This window comes from Plasmodium inui, assembly GCF_000524495.1.
Source record: "Plasmodium inui San Antonio 1 unplaced genomic scaffold supercont1.6, whole genome shotgun sequence".
Classification (NCBI taxonomy): Eukaryota; Apicomplexa; class Aconoidasida; order Haemosporida; family Plasmodiidae; genus Plasmodium; species Plasmodium inui.
The window spans coordinates 910,052-935,515 of NW_008481840.1; the positions used below are offsets into that span (position 1 = coordinate 910,052).

A 25,464-nucleotide genomic window follows, 5' to 3' on the forward strand; every position below is an offset into this window, starting at 1 on the left:
ACAATTTTCGACTTAACGGTGGAGCTATTTTTTCGCGCCCCCCTCCCCCCCCGCAGAGTATATGTTTGCCTAAGCCGTATGTACATCTGGTTGATGGGGGTAGGGAAAACTCAATTCTGCACGCGTATAAGTACCTGCGGAGCCAGCGTGTGCACACCCGTTCTGTTGAAGCGCATGATCCGTTTAATCAGCGGGTGTGGCAGTGAGGTGGGGTAATATTTATGTTGTTACTGCTTTTTTGGTCAAACATGGTTTTAAATGTGAAAGGTGTGTCCGAAAAAATAATTACATGAGCCAAGTTATGGAAAGGCCAGTATTTCTCTACCTATCCTATATACAGCAACAGACCCTGGGAGCGTTTTTGTAGAAAATTTGATAATCATCGCGTAGTCGTTCCTCAACTTGACCTTCGGCCTGGCCATTTGTATGGCTAGAGGCGAAAGTGCCCATCGGCATGAACCGTTTAAGACGTGTTCAGAGAATACGAAGTATTGAACAGAACACATGGGCGTCTCGGGGCGGTAATACCCACGATATTTTACGACTGAATGATTGGTTTTCTTTTTTATTATCACCCAGTGGGTGGAGACCTTTGCTAGGCGCATGTACCACTGTCTGAGCATCATGCGAGACGGACAAGGAAAAATTTCCCTATGGTGTCCTTTTCCTGATGCCGCTTCATCGCGCTGCAAGGCGGGTGAAACTAACGGGGCTTTAATTAATTTTTGATTTTTTTTTTTTTTTTCCCGTAACAAATATTGTATGCAATGAGGTATGGAACAGTATGATGAACTGCTCCTTCAGTTGTCCCCCCAGTTCCTATTGGCACATAACAAAGGGGAAAAAATCCAAGTGGAAAATACTTAACTTGTGTGTATTTATGCCGAGCACGTATATATGCCATGGACGTAGGAATATTTTTGATGGGTGAAGGACAAGAGCGCTGATGGGCTCTTTCAAGTTGACAAACGTGCCACCAACCAGGTGGAATTGGCATATCTTCTGTGCACTCCTTCCATTTTTGTGAAATGACCATGCACGGTATTCCATTTTGTAAAAACATTCACAGAGAGGTTAAAAAAAAAAAAAAAAGAGTAATAAAATGGTACCCGCGTGAAAATATCTTAACTGTGCCTTTGCTTTTTTTGGAACAAGTATGACGCAGAATGGGTAGAAGTTTCCCATTAGCTAACTGGTGCTATGGACATACGTTAAGAGAAAGGTCTACACGATCTGATGTCCCCTTTTTTTTCCCCCGACATGGGAGAGTGCAAAGAAAGGGAGCAAAACCAACAGACGTTGTAAAGTCATTTTATTTTTTTCAGTGAACACTTGAGCGGTATGGTAATTTTCACGATTTTCATCCATGCAGTTAACTCCAAATAGGGGGAAAGAAAATAATTTACCAGTTAGGTTCTTCCCAGAGGGGGAAATAACCGTGTACATACAGAAGGTTCATTTTTTCTTCCTTTTACCTCATTTGGACTATCTGCCTACGTTTTATATTTTCACAGGGCTTCCCAATACGTGTACCTATATATCTGTTGCAGTGGAAATGGGAGATTTCCTTGCTTATTATATTTAATTCTCACGCTCTTATTTTTGTTCCATTGGTTTGTCCTATATTTGTCAAAAATGAAGAAGAATACTTCTGTTGTCTTCTGTCTGACTGTAACTCTGTTTGGTATGATCTGAGGGTTCACTGGTTAACTATTTCGCCGCTCCTTAATAACCACTACTTAATTAAGTGTTTTTTTTTTTTTTTGCGTGAAACTGTATGTTCGTATCCACGGGAGTACACACCTTTTAATCGTTTCCTTTTGAAGGGGCCTGCGGCCTGGGGGCAGCGAAGACGCTTGTAGAAAATGAGGTAAAGGAGCACTTGTCGGATTTTCTCTTCTTAAACAATTCGCAGAAGGTGGGTCACAACCGGGTCCTGCTCGCGCTTGGGTCAACCACGTTTACTTACTCACTTTGGAGGAATTTTGCAGACCCCAGATTAATTTTTTCTTTTTTTTGCTTCCCAAGATCTTTATTTTACACAGTGCTCGTTTCATTGCACCTTTTTGTCCCTGCCTAACTTGTGCAGGCCTCTCTGCAAAACATTTTGTGCTTCCCTGCGTTTATTCTTCTTGTGTGCATGTGCTTACCCATTTGTGTATTCGGGATGTATTCGTGCCTTTTATACCCCTTCCCAATTGTCTTCCTTCCCCCTCCTTTCAGTTCTGTGACGGGAGAAGTATCATCCAGGCTCTTAACACGGTACGATTTTTTATGCCTTTTTTTTGAGGATGGCTATAAACAACGAGGAAGTCCGCTAGTGGGAGCGCTGCTCTCTCCACCATGTAACCATCATTTTTAATTCCCAATACGTGTCATTACCACAGCTGTCATGTCCTTCCCCACTTCTACAGGAGAACCTCCTCAACCTGAACAGTGTGTTAGATATCTGTGCATCAAAGAAGGAGTGCGATTTTGTCTCTTACTCACCAAAGAGGACTTTACGAAATTCCCTTTTTTATGAGGACGAGAATGAGCTGAACAATACGGGGGCTAACTGGGTTTGTTCCGGTATTACACCTTTACGTATCTGAGTGAGCATGGGGTGAATGCCGGAGGAGAGGAATATGTCCTTCTTGCAGGGACGTGGCTACTTCGTTGGGGTTATCTTCATTTGGTTACTCCTCTTCGATTTTCCTACTCCAATTTTGTGTTGAGTCCGTTGGCTATTTTTCTCCTTTCTGTTATATTTACGTGCTACGAAATTTTGCTACCATCTGGTTGATGCTTATTGGGATGGCTCAAACCATATCCCCTTTTCGAAGGAGAGAAATGGGTCCTCTCTCGCCCGAGGAAGTACTGGGTAAGAGGGGATTTTTTTTTTTCCAATCGATTGGTGGTAACTTGTGGGCGCCTTTATATGCCTCTATACAGGCAATTCTTCTTCTTCCTTCTTTTTTTTCATTCCGCTTTATTTTTCCCTTTCTAAATCGTCTTCTGTGCAGATTACCGCAATTAAGGAGGACCACATAAAAGGTTGAGGCAGTGCACGTTTGTAAATGAGGTCACCCTGATGATTACTTTTTTTTTTTTTTTTTCCTCCTTTTTTACGTTTTGTGCGTCCATTTGTTTTGTGTTTTCCACAGAACAAGTGAAGAATTTCAACCTTTCGTTGAACATGATGGGGGTACGTCTAACGTGAAAGGCGACGCAGAGGGGAAAGATGTCAAATGAGGGAAAATTGGGAAAAGTGCAAAAATTGAGAAAAGAGGGAATAGACAGAATAGACCATCTATTGGAAACACCAGAACACACGTCTGTTTTTTTCTGTGCACCTCGCCAGGAGTGTGACGACGAACACGTCTTGATGAGAATTAGCAAGGACGTCACGCCGAAGGAAGCGGCAGCCGAGTAAAATTAGCGCACCTGCAGAATTGATGAGTGCCGTCAAGCCAAAACTATTTGCTTCTGCATTTTTAATACGGACACGGGTCGGAGGGTTCACTTGGCGTGTTTCGACCTGATTGATCACGCCATCACCCTCTTTTGCCACACACGGGCCCAATTTTCCGTTTCCCCCCTTTCTGTGTCCTCCCCCGCAGGTGCAACAAAATCGCCGATTGTAAATTCATCGTATTTGTAATGCAGAAAAGCCGATTGCGAAGCCGGCTGAAAACGCGACAACACATAGTCCGTATTACTCGTATGTACGTGTAAGTGTCTCCCCGACATGTCTGCTTCTTTTTATCTTTCCGTTCCCTTCACAAAAGAATTATAACAGAAAGTTGGGAAGTGAGGAGACACAAGTTGATAGGGCAGTCCTTTGCTCAGGTAAAAAAAAAAAAAACTTGGTTATTTCTCGAAAGTTCAGATGTGACCCTCACCTGACTCACCTTCATACATGTGTACAATTTATTTTTTCCTGCACACGTTAGTGCCCCCTAAAAGCAGAAAAAACAAAATGGGATTCCTAATAGCTGGTAATTTGAGGAACTTGAGAGGCCTCTATCTTCCCATGTTGTAGGTGTAAAAGGGCAAGTACAAATGTTTTAGGAGCTTCATTTTTTTTTTTTTTTTTTTTTTTTCCAACGTTAAATAGGAAAAGATCACGAAGGAATGCCCCACTCGGGCAAAAAAAAGGAGCGCAAAAGGAAAGCAACAGTAATGATTTGAAAGAGAACGACGTGACTGCATCTAGGGATGTATTGCGATGTTGGCGTCTGTCTACAGTAACAATTTGTTTCGCACACCGAAGGATATTCCCTTTCCCCTTTTTTTCTTTCCCTTTTAAAGAGTCCCAAATTGGAGGCGACCGGAGGATCCATAACCCCCGACAGTAAGTTTTGCTAAATTGCGCCTTCCACAAAAAAGTGTTCATTATGCAGATTATTTCTTTATTCTTCATTTATACAGCCAATTGTGCGTATCACTTGAAATCCGTAGGCCACCACTACAATTTTAAGAAGGGGGAAATCGTGCATGCGCGTAGAATGTCCTCTTAAGATCGGGCATTCTGCACGATGGTTCATCTGTTCTTTCGCAACATAAATGAGCTAATTATTTTTGCTTGCCTAACGGGGCGGACCGCGTAACGCACACACTTGCATATGCTCAGGGGCATGTGCACTCACGAATGGAGGCTTCTTCGCATAGACTGAGTCAACACAAATGAAATGCACCATTTTGGATTGGGCTCTTGCTGTGTTATTTCCCTGTTCTTGGTTAATGCCTAGCAAGCGAAAAAGTTGGAAAAACGGGTCATCCTTGTGGGAAGCTTTAATTTTTCGCATTAAGCGTTGGCAGCGACCGACGAATTACCAAAGTGCCAGTATAATTGTACCGTTATGTTAGCATAAGTGATGACCCGCGATTAAACGTTGGTGTGCATAACTGCTATGCAGCTTCCGGTGCTATGGTGTCAACGCGAACTAGTAGTTTTGCGTCCTTTCCACGTTCTTGTGGGGGGAAGGGGGAAGAAAGTGGAGGGTGAATTTCCCTTTTTTCGGTCTTGGGAGAAGAGCCAAGGGACGGATTTTTAACTCGCAGGAGGTGGTGATGTCATCTCCTTTGCCTTGCTTATTCATATATGAATAGATTCATTTGTTTATTTGTTTTGTTTTCTTTTTTTTTTCCCCGTTACGATAACACAAAAGGAGAGTTAGGAAAGCCCCGTTTGTTCCTAAACACAGTGGTGCGAATAATTCCCATTTGCACCGCTTCCCAACCTTTGATAAGCCCCCTTTCGGAACTAGAGTTGTAGCGGTGGGTGCGCCATGAGGAACCGAACCAATTGTGCACACGCATTGGTAGCTTACGCCGAGGGGAAACGTTGCAAAGGAGCATGGCGAACGAATCTTTCCTAAAAATAGATATATTGCACTTATCCGGGGTGCATGGTTGTATTTACTGGCATATAACCCTTTTTGTGAAGCGAACAGAATGGGTGAGGCGAGAAGATTCAGTCACATTAATTATTCACTACCCCTTTGTGAAGGTTCAGCATAAAAATCGGTGCACTAGTCCCTCGCCCAGTCAACACCATTGGCCTAGACTTTCAGGTTAAGTTAGATTTGGCACATAGGCCTATTTTTTATATAGGTATGAATACGCAGTGTATAAGTTCTGCATGCATGTATGTATGTGCGCATCTGTTTATCCTTTCCTTTGCTAATTTTGTAAAACTCATCATAGTAAATGTTACGAATTGGTTATTGCACGAAATGGCCAATGCATTACATGGTGGTTACATGGTAGTAACTCACTCACGCCCCTTAATTATTCCTCTTCATAGGTGTCAAAAAAAAAGGACCTTAGAAAAATGCGCCTAATATATGTACCATAATAACACTGAAGAGAAAAGTTGTTCCGCCCCCAGAACGCCTTCTTTTAACGGGGCGAAAATAGGCACTCCGTGGAGGTCGTACTAAAAAGCGCGCCCAAAAAAAAGTACACCAGTGTTTATAAGCGACGCATGTATATGTTGTAAATACATAAACGATCACATACCATACAAAAATGTTTATTTATGTACTTCTCAGCAGCAGGATAGTTTTTTACAGGGAAAAATAAAATAAAATAAGTGACGAAGATATCTCTTATTTGGTCAAAGGTGAAGCAGTTGGAAAGTCCCATATATATACTCATATTCGTAACGTTACGTGCACAGGGGCGTAGTTTGACGTTGCCTTCCTGCCGGGGGCCTCTTAACATGATAGCACTAGATTGTCCACTAGTGCCTATATATTATGAATGAACAAATATGTATAAACAATGGCCATTGTTTGCATCTGTGGATAAATGTTTGTACGTGCTCTACGGAGCCGTTAAGTGATGTGATTATTATATGTTGTTACATATTATAGATATGTAGATAATAAATACCTCTTGTACAATCTTTCCCCGCTGAACAAAAAAAAAAAAAAAAAAAACTGCTGCGACGCCCCTCGAAGAGCAGCCGCATATTCCGTTCATTATAAAAAAACATACATTTTTAGCTTATGCATATTTTTCTCATATTTATATGTACAACGCATTTATAAATAACATATAACAATACATGTACTTGTTTATGGGATGTTCTTGTTTTTAAAATTATGAGAAGTATGGATGGTAGTTTTTATAACGAGCTTTTCACGTTTTTAATTGTTTTTTTTTCTTCTTATTTTTTTTCTTCTTTTTTTTCTTTTTCCCTTTTACATTTCTGTAATGAAACCTAAATTTTATTTGCATTCCTTGAAAGAGTTCACTTAGTAGGGATGAACATATATAAATAGTAAACATGCAAAGTTGCAATGAATTAAATTGCGAAATAGCCGAACAACAGAATGGCAGCATGACAGCATGGCAGTGGTACCTGAATAGTCAAATGTATATACCTCTACACGATGCAACATGTTGCTTTTCCTACATGGAATGTTGTACAGAGAGCCATATATATAACCAACTGATATATATATGAGCGTTTGCGCGTTTGTTCGTTTGTACGTTTTTGCGCCTTCACATATTTGCGCTTTCACGTTTTGGCGCTTTCACGTTTGACTTTAACACATATAATTTATGCGACCACATTCATATATACATTTGCATAGACTCTTCTTTGTTAAAAAAATTAGTGCAATTTTACGCGCAGAAGTTTTACGCATATTTTGTACGCATGGACGTGCGCGCGAACTGTGCTTCTACACCATTATGTACACAGATATGTATACATTCGTGTATACGCACAAAGAGATAGACATCAATTTGCATGTTGTTGGCATTCATTTTGTGTATATCTTTTTTACTTCCTCCACTTGCTACCAGAATTAAAACACGTTTTATTTATATAAGGAGCAAAATTATTTCCCCCTGATGTTAAAAAAAAAAAACACCCGCCAGAAATTGCTTTCCCCTCATAAATTTTATAAAACATCTCTGTGTAGTGTGAGGAGCGACGTGATTTTTTTTTTTTGCCCCCTTCCTCATTGCGTTTTTTGCGATTCATTTTTCGCGGTTCGTTTTTCGCGGTTCGTTTTTCATGGTTCGTTTTTCATGGTTCGTTTTTCGTGGTTCGTTTTTCGTGGTTCGTTTTTCGTGGTTCGTTTTTCGTGGTTCGTTTATGCAGCTCGTTTTTTGCAGATCGCTTCATCTTGACCATTTCTCTCATCATCCCCCCCTTCATATACACGCAACTCATTTAAGAGTCATTTACACTCCGCGCGAGTTTTATAACCACTGCCCCTTTGCCCCTTGCATCATGTGTACGTGCCTAAACATGATTGCACAGGGAATGCACGGGCGTAACGAAGAATCACCTTTTTGGTTTGAGCAGCGCGTGCGCGAAAATTTCCATCACACGTGTGAGCCTCTACGTACATAAACACGCGTGCATAATATACCTATGTGTATACGTACGGGCATGCAAATCTGCCGCCCGTCACTGTGAAACAATGTAACTGAGTAAACAGCGCGTCGCGAAGGGTACTCCCAGTCAACGCACCCCGTAGAGCGTGCACGCCCGTGTACATATATGTACATGTGTCATACTTACGTACACATATATGTGTTCTTGTATGTACATACATTAAGTCGTGTACACATGCACATACGCACATGTTCAGCAGCCGCAAGTACGAGCGCCTTTGCACGCCCGATATAAGAATAGGCATTTCATGCTTGCAAAATTTTTAACGTGACCCCATGTCATGAGATTTCCATATTTTCCGTGGTCCCCATTTTTCTTTACCCATTCCATTTTTTGCTACGCTTATTCACATGCCTACGCCGAATGCGTGGGCTAGGAGATGCGTGCATTGTTCCCAAAGTGTGTATTTGTAAACCCGTGATCCTTGCTACATTCACCCAGTACATTCATTTCGCTTTATTTTACTACCTCCCATTGTGCTATGCTACATTTTGTGCAAAATTAGCGCCCATATTTCACCTCTATTGCTTGGCGTCTCTGCCACTATATGCCTCTTCCCCTTTTTTCACGACACGTTCAAATCTGCCTACGTGCGACCACCCCATTTGCGCCAACTTTTTTTCACATTTTGGAATTTTGAAGTTAGCAAAATAATGCCATATATAGAGAGGAAGTAATTAGATTAGTGGTTTTACCTCCAGCGACGTTTGACGGAACACATGTGCCTATGCAAATGTGTACGTGTGCCAAGCGCGCTGCATCTGTGCAGGTGGGAATACCTATGTTTGTATCTGTGAGCAATACGCCTATTTAGGTGCCCATATATTTATGCCTCACTCTCTGTGCGATCCGAACTGCGCGTCCATCGGAGCAGTGTGATTGGTCAAACCGGAGATTCTTCTGCGTAACCATAGAAGTAGTTCCATACAAACATATGCACCTCTTCTTGAATGTAGAATGAACATATGTGAGAGCAAATGTGCAACGTGTGGGGAGATGGAGAGGAGTAAACACACCTTCTCCTAAAAGATTCGTAGTTATTTTTCTTTTCTGCGTCTTTTGTCTGTTTTGTCTGTTTTTTTTCTTTTCCCCTAGTGTGCTGCCATAATATATGTATTTATATGTATGGTCACTGTGCCCCCTGAAAGAGCCCTCGTGCGGCATATATTTCCTGTGCTAAGCAGCCATCATACATAATTTTTTTCACAAGTTCCTTATTTTTTCCCCATCCTCGATCGCTTCTTGCGTGGCACCCTTCGCTACTTTTTGATTTTTTTTTGTACCTGGCGAATTCCTGGACGAGTTAAGTGGGGGGTGCATCTGCCTCGATACCTCTGCGTGTTTTTTGAGCGCATCATAGTCGGGAAGCATGGGTTAAGCGAGAAGCTCTACCAACCGAGTGCTTGCCTATGAGAGTATAGTCTACTTGTGTTTTTCATATGTGTGTCCCTACTCATACATGTGTACCTGCTCGTACATGTGTACCCACCCCCACGTATATTTATATACGTCCATCGATACATACGCGCACACGTGTGTGCACGCTGCCGTTCGCCTATACATTCCAAGATGATGAGGAACGAGTTTTTAGTTAACACAATTTATAACCATGGGAATTTGAGAAAGGTACTAGGGTTACTGAGAAGCCTAAATAAGAGCAACAAGCTGGATTTGATATGCCAGGTGTGTGAAAAGTGCAATATAGAGGACGATGACGAGACTTTTCGAATATTTCTGAATGAATTGAGTCATATTAGCAATGACGAAAGTGTGAGTAGTAAGCTTAGTGAGAACAACAGGGGAGGAGGAGGTGCTCGTGGCAACCAGAATAATGTCAACCTGATGACTATTGGAAAACACATAGGAATTGTACGTAGGTGTAACAACAACCTTCTGATGGATAGCAGTAACAACTTGTATGAAGAAGCGAAGGACCTCAGTGGTTCCCTCTCCAATAGCTCAGAAGAAATTAACGAATTTGATATTGACATGAACACAGCTAATAATGAGAAAAATAAAGCTACAAGAATTTATGTTGATGGGATCTTCGACTTGTCTCATTCTGGTCATTTTAATGCCATGAGACAAGCGAAACAGTTAGGTGACGTCGTGGTTGTTGGAATAAACTCGGATGAAGATGCCCTAAACTCCAAGGGAGTTATGCCTATATATACTCAAGAAGAAAGGGGGGCATTGATAGCCGGGTGTAAGTGGGTTGACGAAGTTATTATAGGTACCAAATATAACGTCAGTATGGAGCTGTTGGGGGAATACAATTGCGATTACGCTGCCCATGGTAGTGACATTGCATATGATCGAAATGGTAATTGTTGTTATGAGGAGGTTAGAAAAAACAACAGGTTAAAAATATTTGAGCGAAGTTATGGGATTTCCACCACGACCATAATTAACCATTTGTTACAGGCGGTGAACAGTGGCAATAAGAGCCTGCCCGAGGGGGACGCAGCGATTGGCGTGGTGGGAAGCGGCGTGGTAAGCAATATGGCCAGTGCTGGAGGAAACGTCGCCAGTACGAACGCTGCTAGCAGAAATACTGCCAACCTGAATTCCAATAACAATGAGGACGACAAAGCGTCGCTCCCGTATAGTAACGGAAATTGCCCTAACGGCACAGGTGAAAAAAGTAATTTCAGTAAAAAAATTAAAACTAATTCGAAAGAATTCGAAGACGAAACCACTGTCATGGAAGCATCAGCGGTGGCGGACAACAAAATTAGGCCATCCGAGTCCATATCCAGTTTAAAACACGCCTTAGGAAAGAATAAATGTTACGTAACGGCATCTCAGTTGTATCAGTTCATGGAAAGCCATGAAAAAAAAACCAAGAAAAAAGTAGTATATGTGGATGGCTCGTTTGATATCTTTCACATTGGTCATTTAAAAATATTAGAAAATGCCAAAAAGTTAGGCGATTACTTGATAGTAGGCATGCACTCCGATGAGGTCGTGCGGCGGATGAAAGGGAAGTACTTCCCCGTCGTGTCCCTACTGGAGAGGACTCTAAATGTGTTAGCCATGAAGGTTGTGGACGACGTAGTCATAGGGGCCCCATGGCTCATCAGTGAGAGCTTCATTAAGCGATTCCAGATTGACGTCGTAATTAGGGGGACCGTTGTAGATTATTTTTACTCGAGCAACGAGTTGGATCCGTATGCCGTTCCGAAGAAACTGAACATCTACCAGGAGCTCTCCTCGGAATCGGTAAGGGCGGCGCAAAAATGGCATGGAAAGGCATGCAAATGGATGCGTATGTTTACCTTTATATGTGTATTCGTCTATTCTTGCAGTTGCACACGCCAACACGATGACCATTTATTTCCACGCGCAGGGCATCACCACCTTCGAAATTATTGAACGAATCAAGAAAAACCAAAAGTGTCTGATGAGTACCATTTCGAAGAGGTAATGCAGCTAGTGCGTCCACGCGTGAGCGTCCCCTGTGTATGTGGCAGTTACTAAAATAAAAGTACACGTGGACAGGCGTGATACATTTTTATTTTACGTTAATCCATTTTACTTTATTTTACGTTACTCCATTTTACTTTATTTCACTTTACTCCGTTTTACTTTATTTCACTTTACTCCGTTTTACTCTATTTTTTTCTCCCTCCCTCTTCGCCCTTTTGCAGAAAGAAGAAGGAAGATAACATCTGGAAGGTGAACAATACCTACGTTTTGAATTAATTTCTCAAGCCCATTTTTTTTCCCGCTTCTTTTTCCGCCTCTTTTTCCGCTTCTTTTTCTGCTTTTTTTTCTGCTTCTTTTTTTTTTTTTTTACGCTTTTTTTTTAAAATTGATTCTTATTAAAATAATATGTATAATAATGACACAATCGCCATTTGGTAATGTGTCCATGTAGAGACGGATAACAAAATTGTGTGTGCAAGAATGAAGATAAAAAAAAGAGTTAACCCTTTAATTTTTATTATTTTGTTTGTTTTTAATAATTTTAAGAGTTAATTTAATTTTTTTTTTTTTTTTTCTTTGCCATCCGCATGCCACACAAAAAAGTGTCTGCTGGTTTTGGAGCTTCCTAAATTTTGCCTACCTCCTTTCTCGTTTTTTTTTTTTCTTTTTTTTTTTTTCCTTCCCTTATTCATTCTTACTCATTGCATATGTCCTAATTAATGCAGAGATGTATGTACGTATGGAAATGGTTAACATCTGCATGGATTCCTTTTCTTTAATGATGTAATATCGTTTTATGTATTATTAATAATTTTAAAAGGTCTTAACCTTTTTTTTATTTATTTTAAAAACTTTACACATTGTTTAATTTGTTTCCAAACAATTAAAAGATAAAAAATTCGTTGATGGGATAAATTGTCCCCTTCGGCTCGTTAGACTACGTGAACAGTTGGAGCGCGTAGAAAAAACAAGAAAACGTGTGAAAGTCTGTCCAACTTTAACCGACCTTCGCTAGCCGCCAAACCTCCTCATGGAATACATCCTGAGCGACCAGGAAATTGAGAGGGAGGTCCAGAGAAACGACGCCTATTATTCGGTCATCGAGCTCAACGATGTTCTGTACTTAAATAACAAGCTGTACCGGAAGATAGAAGCCCTGCGGGGTCTGCACAACTTGCGGACGCTCTACCTCAACAACAATGGTTCGGAAGAGATGTAGAAGCGGCAGCCGCAGATTCAGCCGCAGATTCAGCCGCAGGTGCATCCTGAGTAATTGTGCCCGTGAGAGTGACACGCACACGCGAGCCCCTCCTAAAAACACAGCTCGTATGCGTACCACCCGTTTTTAGTCCTGGATAGGATTTCCGGACTGGAGTCCTGTGTGAACCTTATTGCGTTGTAAGTGAACAGTTCAGCGTGTTCTGTGCGAGAAGAGAACTTCTGGCCGCTTCGATTTTGAAAAAGGTCTTCGTAGGGTTCAGAGTTTCCGTAGAGGCTCGCCGTATTGCCGCTTACCGGGCTACCGCGTCACTACAATGCCGCCCTACTACCTTACCACCATACCACCCTACCCCTCCACCGCGAAGGTACCTGAATTGCAACCAAATTTCCAAGATCGAGAACCTGGGCTGCCTAACCAAACTGCGTATTTTAAATCTGGAAGACAACAACATTTGCGTGATCGAAAATCTGGGTACGTCTTCACATGTGTGTGCCCCCTTACTGGTTGGAAAATATTCAAGAAGGTCATACACACAGGGAAGTGCCATTTCTTGAGGGAGGTAATCTTTTTCTCTCTTTTTTTTTTTTTTTTATACAGAAAATTTAACCCTTTTGGAGGATTTAAATTTGAGTAACAACTGCTTGGGGAGTAAAGATTCCGCACAGATTTCTAACTTGTGCAAAAATGAGAAGCTCACCATTTTGAACATACAGAATAATAGTATCGACGAGGACATTTTAAAGGACCTCTCCGAAGTGAAAGATTTGTCCATTTTGTATTGCTTGAACAACCCGATGGTAATGCGTTAAGGAAGGCACGCCAATAATTCGTGTGCATCTTATCTTCCTATATTGTTGTGATTTCGAGTAGCATATCCTTTGTGGGGCGTTACATAGAGATTGCCCTTTGAGCTGAATTAAGAAAAAAAAAAAGATTTACCCTCGTTTTTAACTGCTCGTCTGTTTGTTTATTTGTGTACCTACTCACTATTTTGTGTGCCCGATTTTTTGGCGCTCTAAATTATAATTTTTTTTTTTTTTATTTTTTTCCTTTCCACCAGATGTCGAAATACAAAAATTACAGAAAGTTATTTGTGCACACGTTGAAGCGGCTGACGTTTCTCGACCACAAGCCGGTGAAGGCTGACGAGCGGAGGTTACCCATTGAGAGTGGCTGCACCACGTGCCTCGTCTGCCATGTATACATAGGTGTACGCGATTGTGTGCATTTTTTTTTCTTCTTCTTTTACTCCTCTTTGAATACACAAAATGATGCAAACTCCTTGTGCAGGTGCGTGGAGGCGTTTTTTGCTGGTGGCCCAGCAGCAGAACAAGTCGAGCTGGAAAGCATAAAACGGGAGAGGCAAAAAAGACACGAAGATTCAGTAGAATGTAGGCCTTCGTGCTTTGTTCTTTTCGCGAGTTTATACGTGTGGGTGAACATAGATTCACAGAGGCATGCACAGAGGAATGCGCAGAGGAATGAACAGACGCATATAAAGACTCCTACAAAGACGCATACCCTCATACGCACGTTCACACATACACACTTGGGAGTGTGCGCTCGTGCGCTGCCCCCCAAACTTTACAAACGCCTTCAGACTTCCGGAAGTATATCATGGGGAAATAGAAGCGCGGCACCCCTCAGACGTTTAGCGAAGAATGGATAGCGCGCAAGACATAGTCGCATTTTTCCTCGACATTTAGGGTCTTCCACTGATAGAAGAAAAAAAAAAAAAATTAACATTTCCGCGTTCATATTTTTGTTAAATCGTTTACTTTTTTTTTTTTTTTGTTGTGCACAGGGAGATATGTAGTGATGGCATATGAAGGCATCTCCCTCGTGAAAATTTGTTGCATATGCTTTGTATGTGCATACGTTGGTACATTAATGGAAACGACGCTTGTGCAGGAATTCATTTCCTGGATGGGGGGGTTACTTACCTCGCTCAAAAATATCAAAGAAGTCGGGTACGTTTTTTTTATATTTTCGTAAACGTAGTGGCTGTCGTTTATGAGGTTTTTGTTGTTACCATGTTCATCGCTGAAAGGGGGGGAGGAAAAGCGGACGGTTTCTAAGAGGGTGAGCACAACAAGGCGCAGGTGGATGGCCAACCAGGTATAGCCAACTATGCATAGCCAACCACGCATAGCCAAGGAAGCATAGCCAACGAGTGATAGCCAACTAAGCATAACCAGCCACGTCGCTGCACCGTTGCATTGCCGCTCGCCTCACCGCAGGACGTGTTCCTCCGGGACGCACAAAAGGGAGACGCTCTTATTGCGGACGTCGTCGATGACGAGATTGTACTTCTTGTACAAGTGGAGGACATTTTCTGGGATGGCAAGCGCATGGTTGGTCTTCTTCACGTCGTTAAAAAAGTGAATGAAGTAAATTTCTGTCAACGTCGGGGCAAGGAAATCCAAATTCAGCAATTTTAAGACATACTGAATGTCGTTAAATTCTTTGGAGGAGACGAACAAGTTTAGTTTCTCTTCCTCTTTTTTGTACCAATAATAACAAGGCAAATTACTTAACACAAAATTGATGTACTTGTTACTCTTATTGAAGGAAAGAAAATAAAAATTCAAAATTACGTGCACATATATTTCGTACAGTTTGCAGTAATCTTCGTCATTCAGCAGAGCGCTTGTATTTTGGAGACATTCACTTATTAGCTGCATGTAGTAGGACTTCACCAGATCGTTGTAGTGATGAAACTTGCACAAGAAGTGAATAATTTTTATCTTATGTGTTAAAGAAAGATGGAAGGTGTGTGTAACTAGAGTACTCGTGGTAACTTCTTTTCCGTTCCTTTCTTCCGTCGCGTAGCGGGCTTGTGGGAAGTGACCGATTGGGGAGAGTGGCCCATGGGTATATGTCCCCTTACTGGGGTGATTTCGCCGTGTGAGTAATCTTCCATCCTCCTCTAGTTCGGGTTCGCTACGAGGAGAGTTATACTGCTCCTGGGATGTGACAGTAGATGCGGAAGCATCTTCTATAGGCACTTCCCCTTTTGCACGCCCACTTGGCCTCGTAGAAGGAGTTTGCCCTGTTTGATCTGTTCGCCCATTTGTCTTTTCAATGGTAGCCTCGTCATTTGAATAAAACTGCTTGGAGGATATATCCACTTTTTGTGATTCTGCCTCGCCTAGCTGTGCAACACCGTTTTGTTCACTGGGAAAGGTGGTAACCCGGCGCTTATCCACATCATCCTTGTCGTCCATTTTGAAGTGGCGAGAAAAATTGCCATATCGTTGCAAAAGCAGATAGTTTATCAGTATAATGTCCTTATTTCTGACGCAAAGGGAAAGCAGCAAATCGTTCGTCTTAGTCAAATTTTCGACCACATGGATGTTCACGGTGTTTATCTGCTGCAGGATGGAGTAGGCATACATCTGCAGGATATTGGAAATAAATTTCTCATTCACGTAATTCAATTTGCTGTAAAAGTACAGAACAAGGTGAACGAGATGGACATTAACATTTTTTATGTGCACTTTGTTGAGTTCCTCGTTGAGGCATATCAAATGCTTTAAATATTTTCCGGCCAAATTATATTTTGTAAATATTTGAAGAGCTTGGAAATAGTCCAAGAGATGAAAGAAATGGAAGAAATTCTGCATAACTTGTACGTAATTTTTTGTGAGCATATTTAAGTAGGAATATTCACAAGGGAAAAAAATATTTTGGTACACATTTCTGATGCTAATGAGAATTTTCGTTATGAGGCGGAATGTTTTGATGTCCACAATTTCGTGTCTGCTCAGGATTATATCTTTTAATGAGATGGTGACTAGTTTCATGTATTTCTCATCGTCATTTATTGAGCTAATACAATTTAGCATATTTGCAATTTGATTTAATGACAGGAGTTCTTTTTCTAGGAAGTTATACATTTCTTCATTATTTTCATCCTCCCTTTTGGATAAGTAATTTTTCACTTCAATGTTGTATTTCAGTCTGGCCTCGATTATCTTGTAAATGATGTCGTGTTCCAGCGGATGCCGGCCCCCATGTGGGAAATTGCTTCCCTCCCTGTGGACGGCACTATTGATTTCCTCTTCAAGGATGGGATTGGCACTATTGGAGATGGTATCCATATCACTAGGGAAGGTCAAATTTTTGACTAGGGATTCTTCCTGGTCAGAATTTCCCTTCCAGTTTTTGATCCCCATTTGAGTTGCCAAAATGTTGGAGAGTCCCCCTAGCCCCTCCTCCTTTTCCCCTATTAGGGGGGTTACAGAAAAGGAATGGCTTTCTTGCCCCTTTTCTCGTCCTCGTTTGAAAAAAATGTAATCCAAGTGAATTTTAAAAATGTTAACCTGGTTGAGGCTGATATGTGGGAGGAACCTCGCGATTGCGCGATTTGTGCGGCTGGCGGGGTCTACCAAAAGGAAGAGATTAATTACACTACTACAGATGTCATAGTTGTGGTAATATTCTTCAAAGCTGGCGGCATATAGCGAATGCGTGTTAAGGTTCATGTCGTCAAAATGGTTCTTCCCCTGTGGCGTGCGGAATATGTTTTGACCTTCCTCCCATTGGGTGATGATTTCACTATCGCTTTGCACAGATGCCACTTCACCTTCATCGTGTTCTTTCCCCCCGTCGGTAATTCTGGATATATAGTCATCCAAGTAGGAGTCCGTAAATTGGTACATCTTCCCCTTTTTATCTGACTCCAGGCTGCTACCACTGTGTTCACCCCCTCCAATGCCTCTGTCTCTTAACATTTCTTCAACCCGCTTGGCAATGAAAAAATCGATGAAGGGCTGCAATTTGTTGATCTCCCTCATGATGTTCATGAGGACACACAGGTTGGACACATCCAGCTGGTTTAAGTGTGTGAATAGGATAAAATAGTTTAGTAGCTGCTCTACTGTGGCCGGTTCGTAATTTTTCTCCACATGGTTTATGTATAAATCAGAGTTACGCAGAAACGATTCATAGTGATTTTTGTAAATATGCTCGAACATCGCGTCATCGGAGATCGTCATGGTTCCACTGGACGAGGGAATTCCCCCCTCTCTTTGTCTTATCTGGACAATAAACTCGTCATTAATTTCGTTGAAAAGGGAGAGAGCTATCAAGATGGTGAAGTCGTGTTTATTTATTATGGTCGATTTTTTCTTCGCTTTGACGGTGCCGTATCTGCTGGTGGGCGGATCCTCCGTTGGGTTGCCTAACGGGGGCGCGGCATCAGAGAGGGTAGGGGCGTTGTTGGCGGCGTTGGTAGGTGCAGCGGAAAAGTCGACATAATTTGGTGAATCCTTTTTGTCCATTGGGCTCTCCTTCCCCTGACACGGGTCGCCCATTTGGTGGTTGCCCAGAGTTGCCCCGGTGTGCTGCTCCAGAATGGGCCCCCCACCCGATGCAGCGATTTGTTCTTCTGCTACCCGTTCGGGGGTCTTCCTACTCGCTTGGCTATAAGGGACGTACAGAATACGCCGTAGGTGTGCGTCTCCCTCGTTTTCCACGGCTGCTTCGCCGTTCTCCCCTTTGCCATTTCTGTAGAAGGCATTTTTCACTTTAAGGCGCAAATGGTCAGCGTCGTTCTTCAGCTCGAAGGTGAAACTTGCAGGTAGCTTATCAATCATGGCACACAGAGCAATGAATTCTTTGAGGGTATATAAATTTATCTGTTTATACATTTCGTTAATTACATAATTTACAATTTGCTTGGCGTCGCTGAGTAGGTTTTTCTTCTTTTTAATCCCTGTGTAAAGCTCCAATCCTCTCATCATATCGAAGAGGTCGCAATACACGTTGAGAATGTAGAGGTACATGTTAGGTGCGAAATTTATTTTATGTTTCACAAAATGGGAGGTAAAAAAAAGGACATTATTTAGGATAAAATCGTTAATGTGAGTAGCATGAGTTTTCATTCCCCATAATTCGTTTACTGTAGTGTTGCTTTTTTCAATCCACAGGAAAAGCTGCATTTTCTTTTTCATTATGGCATCATGCCATTTGGATTGTGACTCCTTCAGCTGAACAATTGAGATGAGCAAATTGTAAAAAATGTAATTGTTTACGTTGGTTGGGTTTACCCTACTTGTGTAGTTCACAGTGCTGTGTGCAGAGCTTATGTAATCATTCTGCAGGAACTGGAGGAAGTTGTTTCGTAAGAGGGTGTTGCTGAAGAATGTTAGTACCAAGTTGGTATGCGCATTTGCCCTTGCTGGGTCGAGTACACTTGCGTTTTTACTCCCACCATTGTTGTTACTACCCGGGTGTTCCCCTGCTTTGGAGAAAAAAAACGAATCTTTCATTTTGGAAAAGGCTAAATTCATGAGGACGTACTTGACTTGGTCATTTTTGAGAAAAGACAAATCGCGATATATTAAGCTCAACAGACACATGTTTATATTTTCATTTTTTAAATAATTGTAGAAGGAAACTTCTTCCGATAGGTAAGTTTCAACATTCATTTTTGCAGGAGAGGAATTGTTTATAGAGGAGGAATAAAATGTACAATTCGTCTACTCCCTTTTTGTTTTTTTTTTTTATATGTTCGTAAATTTCTTGTATGCGTTTTTTAACCTCCGCGTGGATCTTTGGAAAGGCACTCTGATTACATACATTGGATAGGTAGAGCAGAATTTCCACCTTTTTATTTACATCGTTTGTTTCACTTGTTCGTTCCATTATCTTTTGGAAGATCCCCTCCAGCTTGTGCAGATCTGCGCTCTTCATCTTCATGCTGCGCCAGTGCACGTTTTCATGGATGCTCCTTAGCAATTCGCCGGCGTTGTTAAGGCAGTTTTTTACCTGTTGGCTAATTAAGTCGATAAAATGGTCTGTCTGTATTTCGTGCTTCGTGTGTGCGTTGTAGTAGTGCAGAATGCCTAGGGATCGCTTCCTTTCGTCATTACTATTACTGCTTGGGGGAAGAGGCTCCTTTGGGGAGGTGGACGCAATGGAAGCCACAGAAGCGATCGAAGCGACCGAAGCGGCGGGGCAGTCGGCTTCCGCCCCACCGACATGGTCACCGTTCTTCCTGGAGATGTCTCCCAAGCCGGTTTTCTCTGTTCCCCTTTTAACCCGTCTCAAATAATTATTCAGGACAGATGGGAAAGCGTTGTAAAAGTAGTTATAAAAACAGCTCCTCTGGTTTATGTAAATGAAACGACTTAAGTGTTCCCTCAAAATGTAGTTCGTTGTCTTTATCACATTTTTATTCTCATCGTAGTAGTTTAAAATATTTTCTCGTGCTTTGTTGTGCGTGTGGCTATCTCTTTGTTTAATCGATTGGCTTATTTTTTCCTCTTTATGGTAGTGAGATTCCTCTGCGTAGGCATCGTCTTGCGCTCTTTGGCTTTCCTTCAGAACCGTCCTCATGTTCTCGTACCTCCGCCTCACGGCAAGGACGAACAGGCAGTTCCGCCTCTGCCTGGCGGGTTCGCCTCTCTGGGATAGCGCGAGGAGTTTGCCTTTTTTCATTTTGAAAGGGTGTAGAGGCGAGGACAGGGACGACGCACTGTGCTGCTACTGCCCCTATTGGAAGTGGATCCTGCAATCAGTTACCTCTTCGCTTAGGAATTTACAATCCCGTAGGGGAATCTCGGCTAGCTTCCATAATTTGGGGTACCTATCCCGTTGTTGTGTTAGGTTCCATTCGGACGCACTGATTGGCGAGTCCGTTTTTCCCTATTAATGTGTTTTCCCTTCCCTCGAGTGCTCTGGGTATGATGCGGCGGTTACATTCTCCGAGGGGGGGGGGACACAGATGTAGGGGAAGGTTTCCACCCGATGTTAATTTTTTCTCAATGCGAGTTGATTGAATGCTGGTATGAGGGACTACGCCGATTGGGCAGAGTAGTTCGGAACAGCGGAAAAAAAAAAAAAAAATATATACATATGTACATAAATACATAAATAGATTTATGCATAAACGGGTGGGCAGATAAATTCGCTTGTACCTCGAAGGATCTCCGCGCGGACGCCTACACAGCTCTGCAGAGGCGCATCTTAACGGTGCGCCATGGCGTGCCAGAGGCGGCAATAACATAAATCCGGTTAGATAGTAAAAAAAGGTTCTGACGCAAGGGTCCACATGAATAAAAAAAAAAAATAAATAAAATAAAGTAAAATAAATAGAATAAAATGAAAAGGAAAAAAGGAAGAAACGAGCAGAAGGCCTAATTAGGTGCGCATATGCACCCCCTTCTGTTTGATGCCCCCACGATGAGAAGAACTACCACAGTAAGTTCCTCCATTGAAGAGGTGAATACTGTGGGGCGCACATATGAATCACTTCAAATCTGTCAATACAGTAGGGCAGAACGTCAGTGAATCTCTCAAGGCGTATTCTGCGCCAAACGGCACCGTCACAGAGGTTGTTACACATGGATTAGATGGTAGGAAAAGAAATAAAAAAATAAAAGTTGGCGAGGCTTTGTCATGGGGAGTAAACTTATGGTGCACATATATTCTCCCGGAGGCATGTAAGCCGAACCGGACAAAAGGTAGGATTAACTTTTGCGGCTCACAAATCGAACATATTGTGGAGGAGGTAGGAAAAGGACTGTTCGGTGAGTATAACATTGTTGCAGCGTTGTTGTGCTTTGCCTTCAGTTGCGTGGTATCCATCTGTGGTGAGATGCCCCTCTGTGGTTGTGTGATCCCCCGAAGTGTCCCCATCGTGGCAACTGTCCGACCTATCCCGAAACGAAATGGTGAGGACATTTCGGGCGGAGGGAGGAGGACCTCCATTTAACCCTGACCTCTTGTTGTCGGCGTGAAATTTCCTTATTGCATATTTTAGTTGAGCCACTTTTTCCGACAAGCGTGCCCAATTTTGTTGTTCCTTTTTTTTTCCCCCCCTTAAGATGCAATTAGTCCCATTTGGAGTGTTCACCATTTGGGTGAAAATTTCATTTTTTAAATTTTTATATTCTTCGATTATGTCAATGATGTCCGTTATGTCTTGTGTGTTTTTTTCTTCTTTGCGACAGGTGGGCATTTGCCGCAAAGTGGTGTTGGTACGGTAGAGTCTGTTCTTAAAGTAACCCTTTTGGGCACGATTAATTCTGCCTTTAATTATTTCGCAATTGTATATATCGTCGTAGAGGGTGGCGTGCTTCTCGTTCGTGAAGTAGGTGTCGTTTGTCGAAGATCCCTTTTGGTTGGGGCCCATTTGGTTTGTTAAGGAAGATATGCCATCCTCTTCGTGATGTGTGCATAGCGGCAGGTGTGGCGTGGGCCCAAAGGGAGTTTTCCTACCTGCACCGATGAGGGAAAAGGGGGCACAGAAGGTCTCATCGCAGGGCAGCGGCGATTGCCCAAACAAGCGGTAGTGTGTACCCAGCTTGGTCAAAAAATTCTCGTAGTAGAGATTATTTATAATTTTCTTCATGTAATAGGTGTCAATGTTGGACGGTTCCATTTGTTTCTGGATGGCATAAAACTTCTTCCTGTGTTCATAATTTTTCAACATGTCATTATACTTCTTCTTAACATCATTGTAATGTTTTGTGAGATGCGAGATTTCACTTACGTTTTCGTTTTTGCTTTCGCGTAGTTCCCTGATTAGATTTAGATACTCATTTTTTTCCTTCTTTAGGACATTCAAATCGATGCTGATTTTGTTGTATTTTTCTTCCCTTATGGTAAGTAGGTTCAGCTGTTTGTTAAGTGCATTTATTTTGGCTCTGTTCAGTGTAACTTCGTCTTGTAACTGTGTTATTAGTTCATCTCGTTTTAGGTCCTCCTCTCCCTGTTGCTCTTTGCATTGTTTCCCCCTTCCGGCCACTTGGTTTCGGTAAAGCTTTACCAGTTTGCCGCATATTTGTAGTATGTATGGATCGCCCGGTTCCTGCGCGTCGATGGAGTAGACCTTAGTGATATCCTCCAGTATACTTTTCAGTTCGTCCAGCATGGAGACACTCACCTGGTTGATTGTGTATTCAGTGTTGGTACGTCCATGTGTGGTATTGCCTCCTCCGTTCGCACTGCTCATCACCACCGTTTGGTACCTTTCACAGTGCCTAATAAAATTTTTAAAAGAAAATTTATACCTCTTTAAGGGGAAATGAAAATTGCTAATTTTTAGGGGTGCCTTCACTAATTTGAGCAGCTCTTGACATTTCGTTATTATTTCCTTCTGCTGGTTGACATTCGTATCGGGGAACACATCACAGTAGACATCCTGGTCGATTATTAACGTGATGCTCAACCCCGTGGCGAGATTTAAGTGTCCCAGGACGTCAAGCGAGGTGGTTTCCTCAGCAGATTCTTGATGAGAACATCCCTTCTGGGAGGAGTCGCCATCCCTATTTTGGTTACCCCTGCAGAATATCAATTTGGTGTTTTTTGCCTCATCATGCGTTTTTTTTTTCCTCCCCATATGGTTACTACTTTTTGGTGCGACATCCGTTGGGAGGACTTGTCCATCTGCGGTATCTCCCTTTTGTTGTTCTTCTTCTTGTTTTTCTTTTTGGTGTTTTTTTTCTTCTTCTTCCCCCCCGTCGGTGTTTCCCCTTACCACGTGGGGAAAGACCTCGTCATAGATGCCCCTGAGCTTATCGCTCAGCACGTCCAATATGTGGTAATCAATCGTCGACGTGAACAGTTTAATTCTTATCTTTTCGACGTACTCCTCCAGTACATATTTGCATAAACAGAACAATGTAAATACCTGTTTCTCTTGTAGTAGTGCGACGTGGGCGTGTCTGTCTGTGCCTCTAACTATATTGACGTATTTCAAGACGGATAGGAGAAAGTTCGAGAGAGAGGTAAAAAAGTAGGCACCAAATCGTAGGTTCCCCTTTTCTTCCATTTGGATGTACGCATCCTGGTGGATGTGGTTAAGCGGCTCCTTTAGGTACGTCTCGTGTGTGTACACAAGCAGAATCAGCGTCACGTTGGCTGTTTCTAAGATGTCCTTCACCAGCTTCATGTGGTAGTATATATCGTTTACAATGTTTGATGTGTTCGGGGTTGTACGTATGAATGCTTCCAGGGAGTTATTACCATCTTTTTCGTCTTCCGAAAATTCTGCTTCGGGGGGAGGATCCCGCTTGCTACTTTTTTGGTGCCTCTGTGGGAAATTGTCCGAAAGGAGATCTCTCTTTAGGGTGTTCATTTGCTCGTCGTAGATTTCGTTTTCGGAGCGCCATTCCGTTTTTATTTTCTCTTTGCCCCCGGTAGGCACTGCCAGGAGGGTATTCAAAATGGAGTAATTTGCATCCCCTTCATCGGCCCTTTCCAACTCAAGGGCTTTTCCACCGGCGACATTATCCCAACTGTCCATGGAGATAACATATCTCAGCACAGTGTGTAGGACGAAATCGCTCATTTTGTATTTGGCCTCGTAAAAATTCAGCAAGACTTTGGCTGTGATGTACTCTTCCAATTGGTTGTTCCACTCGACGTTGCGTTGCTCGGTGATTTTTTTTTCCCACAATTCTTTTTTTAACTGTTCATTGTCTGTTAGTATTTTTAGCAAAATATTCTCTTTCCTCTTTTTGTACTTGGTAAAATTCTCCCTCATATGATTCACTGCCTCGGAGAAGCGCCCAATTTTGTCATGGGCCACGGACAGTTTTGTTTTGGCCTTGTTGAGCTCTTCCTCAACGTTGTCTTTTATTTTTTCATTCACCTCTATCAGCTTGTCATTTATTTTTACTATTTCTTTGAGGAGAATGTTGTCATTTCTGATCAATAAGTCGCTGTCTCTAATGGTACAAATTTTTTTTTCGGTTTCGTTTTTCTCTTTTCTGAAGGAGATGTTCATATTTTTTACTTTTTCAAGAATTTTCTTGTACCCCTTTATTTCGTTTTTCTGCTTTTCGATCGTAGATTGCAGGTCTTGGTTCTTCTGTTCCTCTTTATCCTTCTCCAGGGTAAGGATGTTCAGCTGGACGCTGAGGAATTCGCACTGGTTTTGCTGCAGTGTGGGAGGAGGAACGGTGAGATGGGGCGGTGCAGGAGCATCATCCAAGCAGAACGAACATCACGTTTGCCCCTTTTCATTACCATATATTTGTACTTCATCGAAATGTCCCTCTGTATGGCGTCGTTCCCATGCAACTGCTCATTTTTGTCAGGGCTGTTCAAAGTGATCCTATGCAACTTTTCCCTCAAGGTTGCACATTCGGACTCAACGGATTCATACTTCTTTATCCATTCGTTCCTTTCCTTAAAAAGAAAAAATAAAATAAAAAAATAAAAAAAAAAAAAAAGAGAAAAAAAAAAAACTAATCCGATGCCCCCCACAAATGTGTGCAATGTTGCAATCTCGCATGTCATGTATGCTGCACCAACAGCTTGTCCAGTCGTCTATCTTTGGAAAAGTCAGTTGATGGATGATTTACCTCAATCAGTTTGTTAATGTCTGTGTTTTCCTGCAAGGGGGAAACATAAGAAGCAGCATGGTAAGCAGGTGTTCACACAAACTTCTTCATTTCGAAGTGGTGAAAAAAAGCTAAATGACTCATTATGGTCCTCAAAAAAGGGAAGATAAATCATTTGCACAGCCATATTTTACGACAACTTTTAGGCAACATTACGGCAACTTTGAGGCAACTTTTTGGCAACCACTTTTGCGCTGTTGCCTTTGGAACAACTCTATCAGGATAGGACTACTCTTGCCGAATTGGTACAGGAGACACGTTGCGCGTCTTGAAATGTGTGAGAATGCAAATGGATCGCACATGCTAACATAGGTGCTGAATTGCACACACATATGCAGGCACTCGCCTCTTACATTTAGGTTCATCATTTTTCCTGAGGAAGTTGCTGTGGAATTTGCTACTTTGTCCTTGCTTGTCGTTTTTGAAAATGTCTTTTGAGGAAGTGCCCACGTGGGGGAAAGTTCAGGGAGGGTTGACGAAAAAAATGTCCCGCGCTTCTTTTTGCATTTCTTTCGTAAAGCATTTGGGAATTAATTTTTTTTAAATTTCCA

General features: G+C 42.1%; 6 protein-coding genes across 6 annotated transcripts; 3 read left to right on the forward strand and 3 right to left on the reverse strand.

Moving 5' to 3' along the window:
- Positions 1 to 1,635: 1,635 nt before the first annotated feature.
- C922_01964 (hypothetical protein) lies at positions 1,636 to 4,350 on the forward strand (the record flags this gene model as incomplete). The annotated part of the gene is made up of 13 exons (XM_008817563.1): positions 1,636 to 1,684; positions 1,827 to 1,918; positions 2,224 to 2,262; positions 2,415 to 2,571; positions 2,826 to 2,863; positions 3,006 to 3,036; positions 3,147 to 3,187; positions 3,344 to 3,411; positions 3,603 to 3,639; positions 3,771 to 3,831; positions 3,936 to 3,980; positions 4,100 to 4,161; positions 4,294 to 4,350. The coding sequence occupies 13 exons, from the start codon at positions 1,636 to 1,638 to the stop codon at positions 4,348 to 4,350; spliced, it is 777 nt and encodes a 258-aa protein (XP_008815785.1).
- Positions 4,351 to 9,472: 5,122 nt separating this feature from the next.
- On the forward strand, positions 9,473 to 11,608 carry C922_01965 (ethanolamine-phosphate cytidylyltransferase; the record flags this gene model as incomplete). Its single annotated transcript, XM_008817564.1, has 3 exons — positions 9,473 to 11,125; positions 11,253 to 11,326; positions 11,554 to 11,608. 3 exons carry the CDS (start codon positions 9,473 to 9,475, stop codon positions 11,606 to 11,608), a joined length of 1,782 nt encoding a protein of 593 aa, XP_008815786.1.
- A 754-nt stretch (positions 11,609 to 12,362) lies between these two features.
- Positions 12,363 to 13,906, forward strand: C922_01966 (hypothetical protein; the record flags this gene model as incomplete). Its single annotated transcript, XM_008817565.1, has 6 exons — positions 12,363 to 12,534; positions 12,682 to 12,730; positions 12,919 to 13,025; positions 13,152 to 13,351; positions 13,615 to 13,723; positions 13,845 to 13,906. The coding sequence occupies 6 exons, from the start codon at positions 12,363 to 12,365 to the stop codon at positions 13,904 to 13,906; spliced, it is 699 nt and encodes a 232-aa protein (XP_008815787.1).
- Positions 13,907 to 14,197: 291 nt separating this feature from the next.
- Positions 14,198 to 18,919, reverse strand: C922_01967 (hypothetical protein; the record flags this gene model as incomplete). Its single annotated transcript, XM_008817566.1, has 3 exons — positions 14,198 to 14,269; positions 14,498 to 14,597; positions 14,790 to 18,919. The coding sequence occupies 3 exons, from the start codon at positions 18,917 to 18,919 to the stop codon at positions 14,198 to 14,200; spliced, it is 4,302 nt and encodes a 1,433-aa protein (XP_008815788.1).
- A 58-nt stretch (positions 18,920 to 18,977) lies between these two features.
- On the reverse strand, positions 18,978 to 20,000 carry C922_01968 (hypothetical protein; the record flags this gene model as incomplete). Its single annotated transcript, XM_008817567.1, has 1 exon — positions 18,978 to 20,000. One exon carries the CDS (start codon positions 19,998 to 20,000, stop codon positions 18,978 to 18,980), a length of 1,023 nt encoding a protein of 340 aa, XP_008815789.1.
- A 1,045-nt stretch (positions 20,001 to 21,045) lies between these two features.
- C922_01969 (hypothetical protein) lies at positions 21,046 to 24,997 on the reverse strand (the record flags this gene model as incomplete). Its single annotated transcript, XM_008817568.1, has 4 exons — positions 21,046 to 24,447; positions 24,537 to 24,698; positions 24,821 to 24,904; positions 24,953 to 24,997. 4 exons carry the CDS (start codon positions 24,995 to 24,997, stop codon positions 21,046 to 21,048), a joined length of 3,693 nt encoding a protein of 1,230 aa, XP_008815790.1.
- Positions 24,998 to 25,464: the final 467 nt, after the last annotated feature.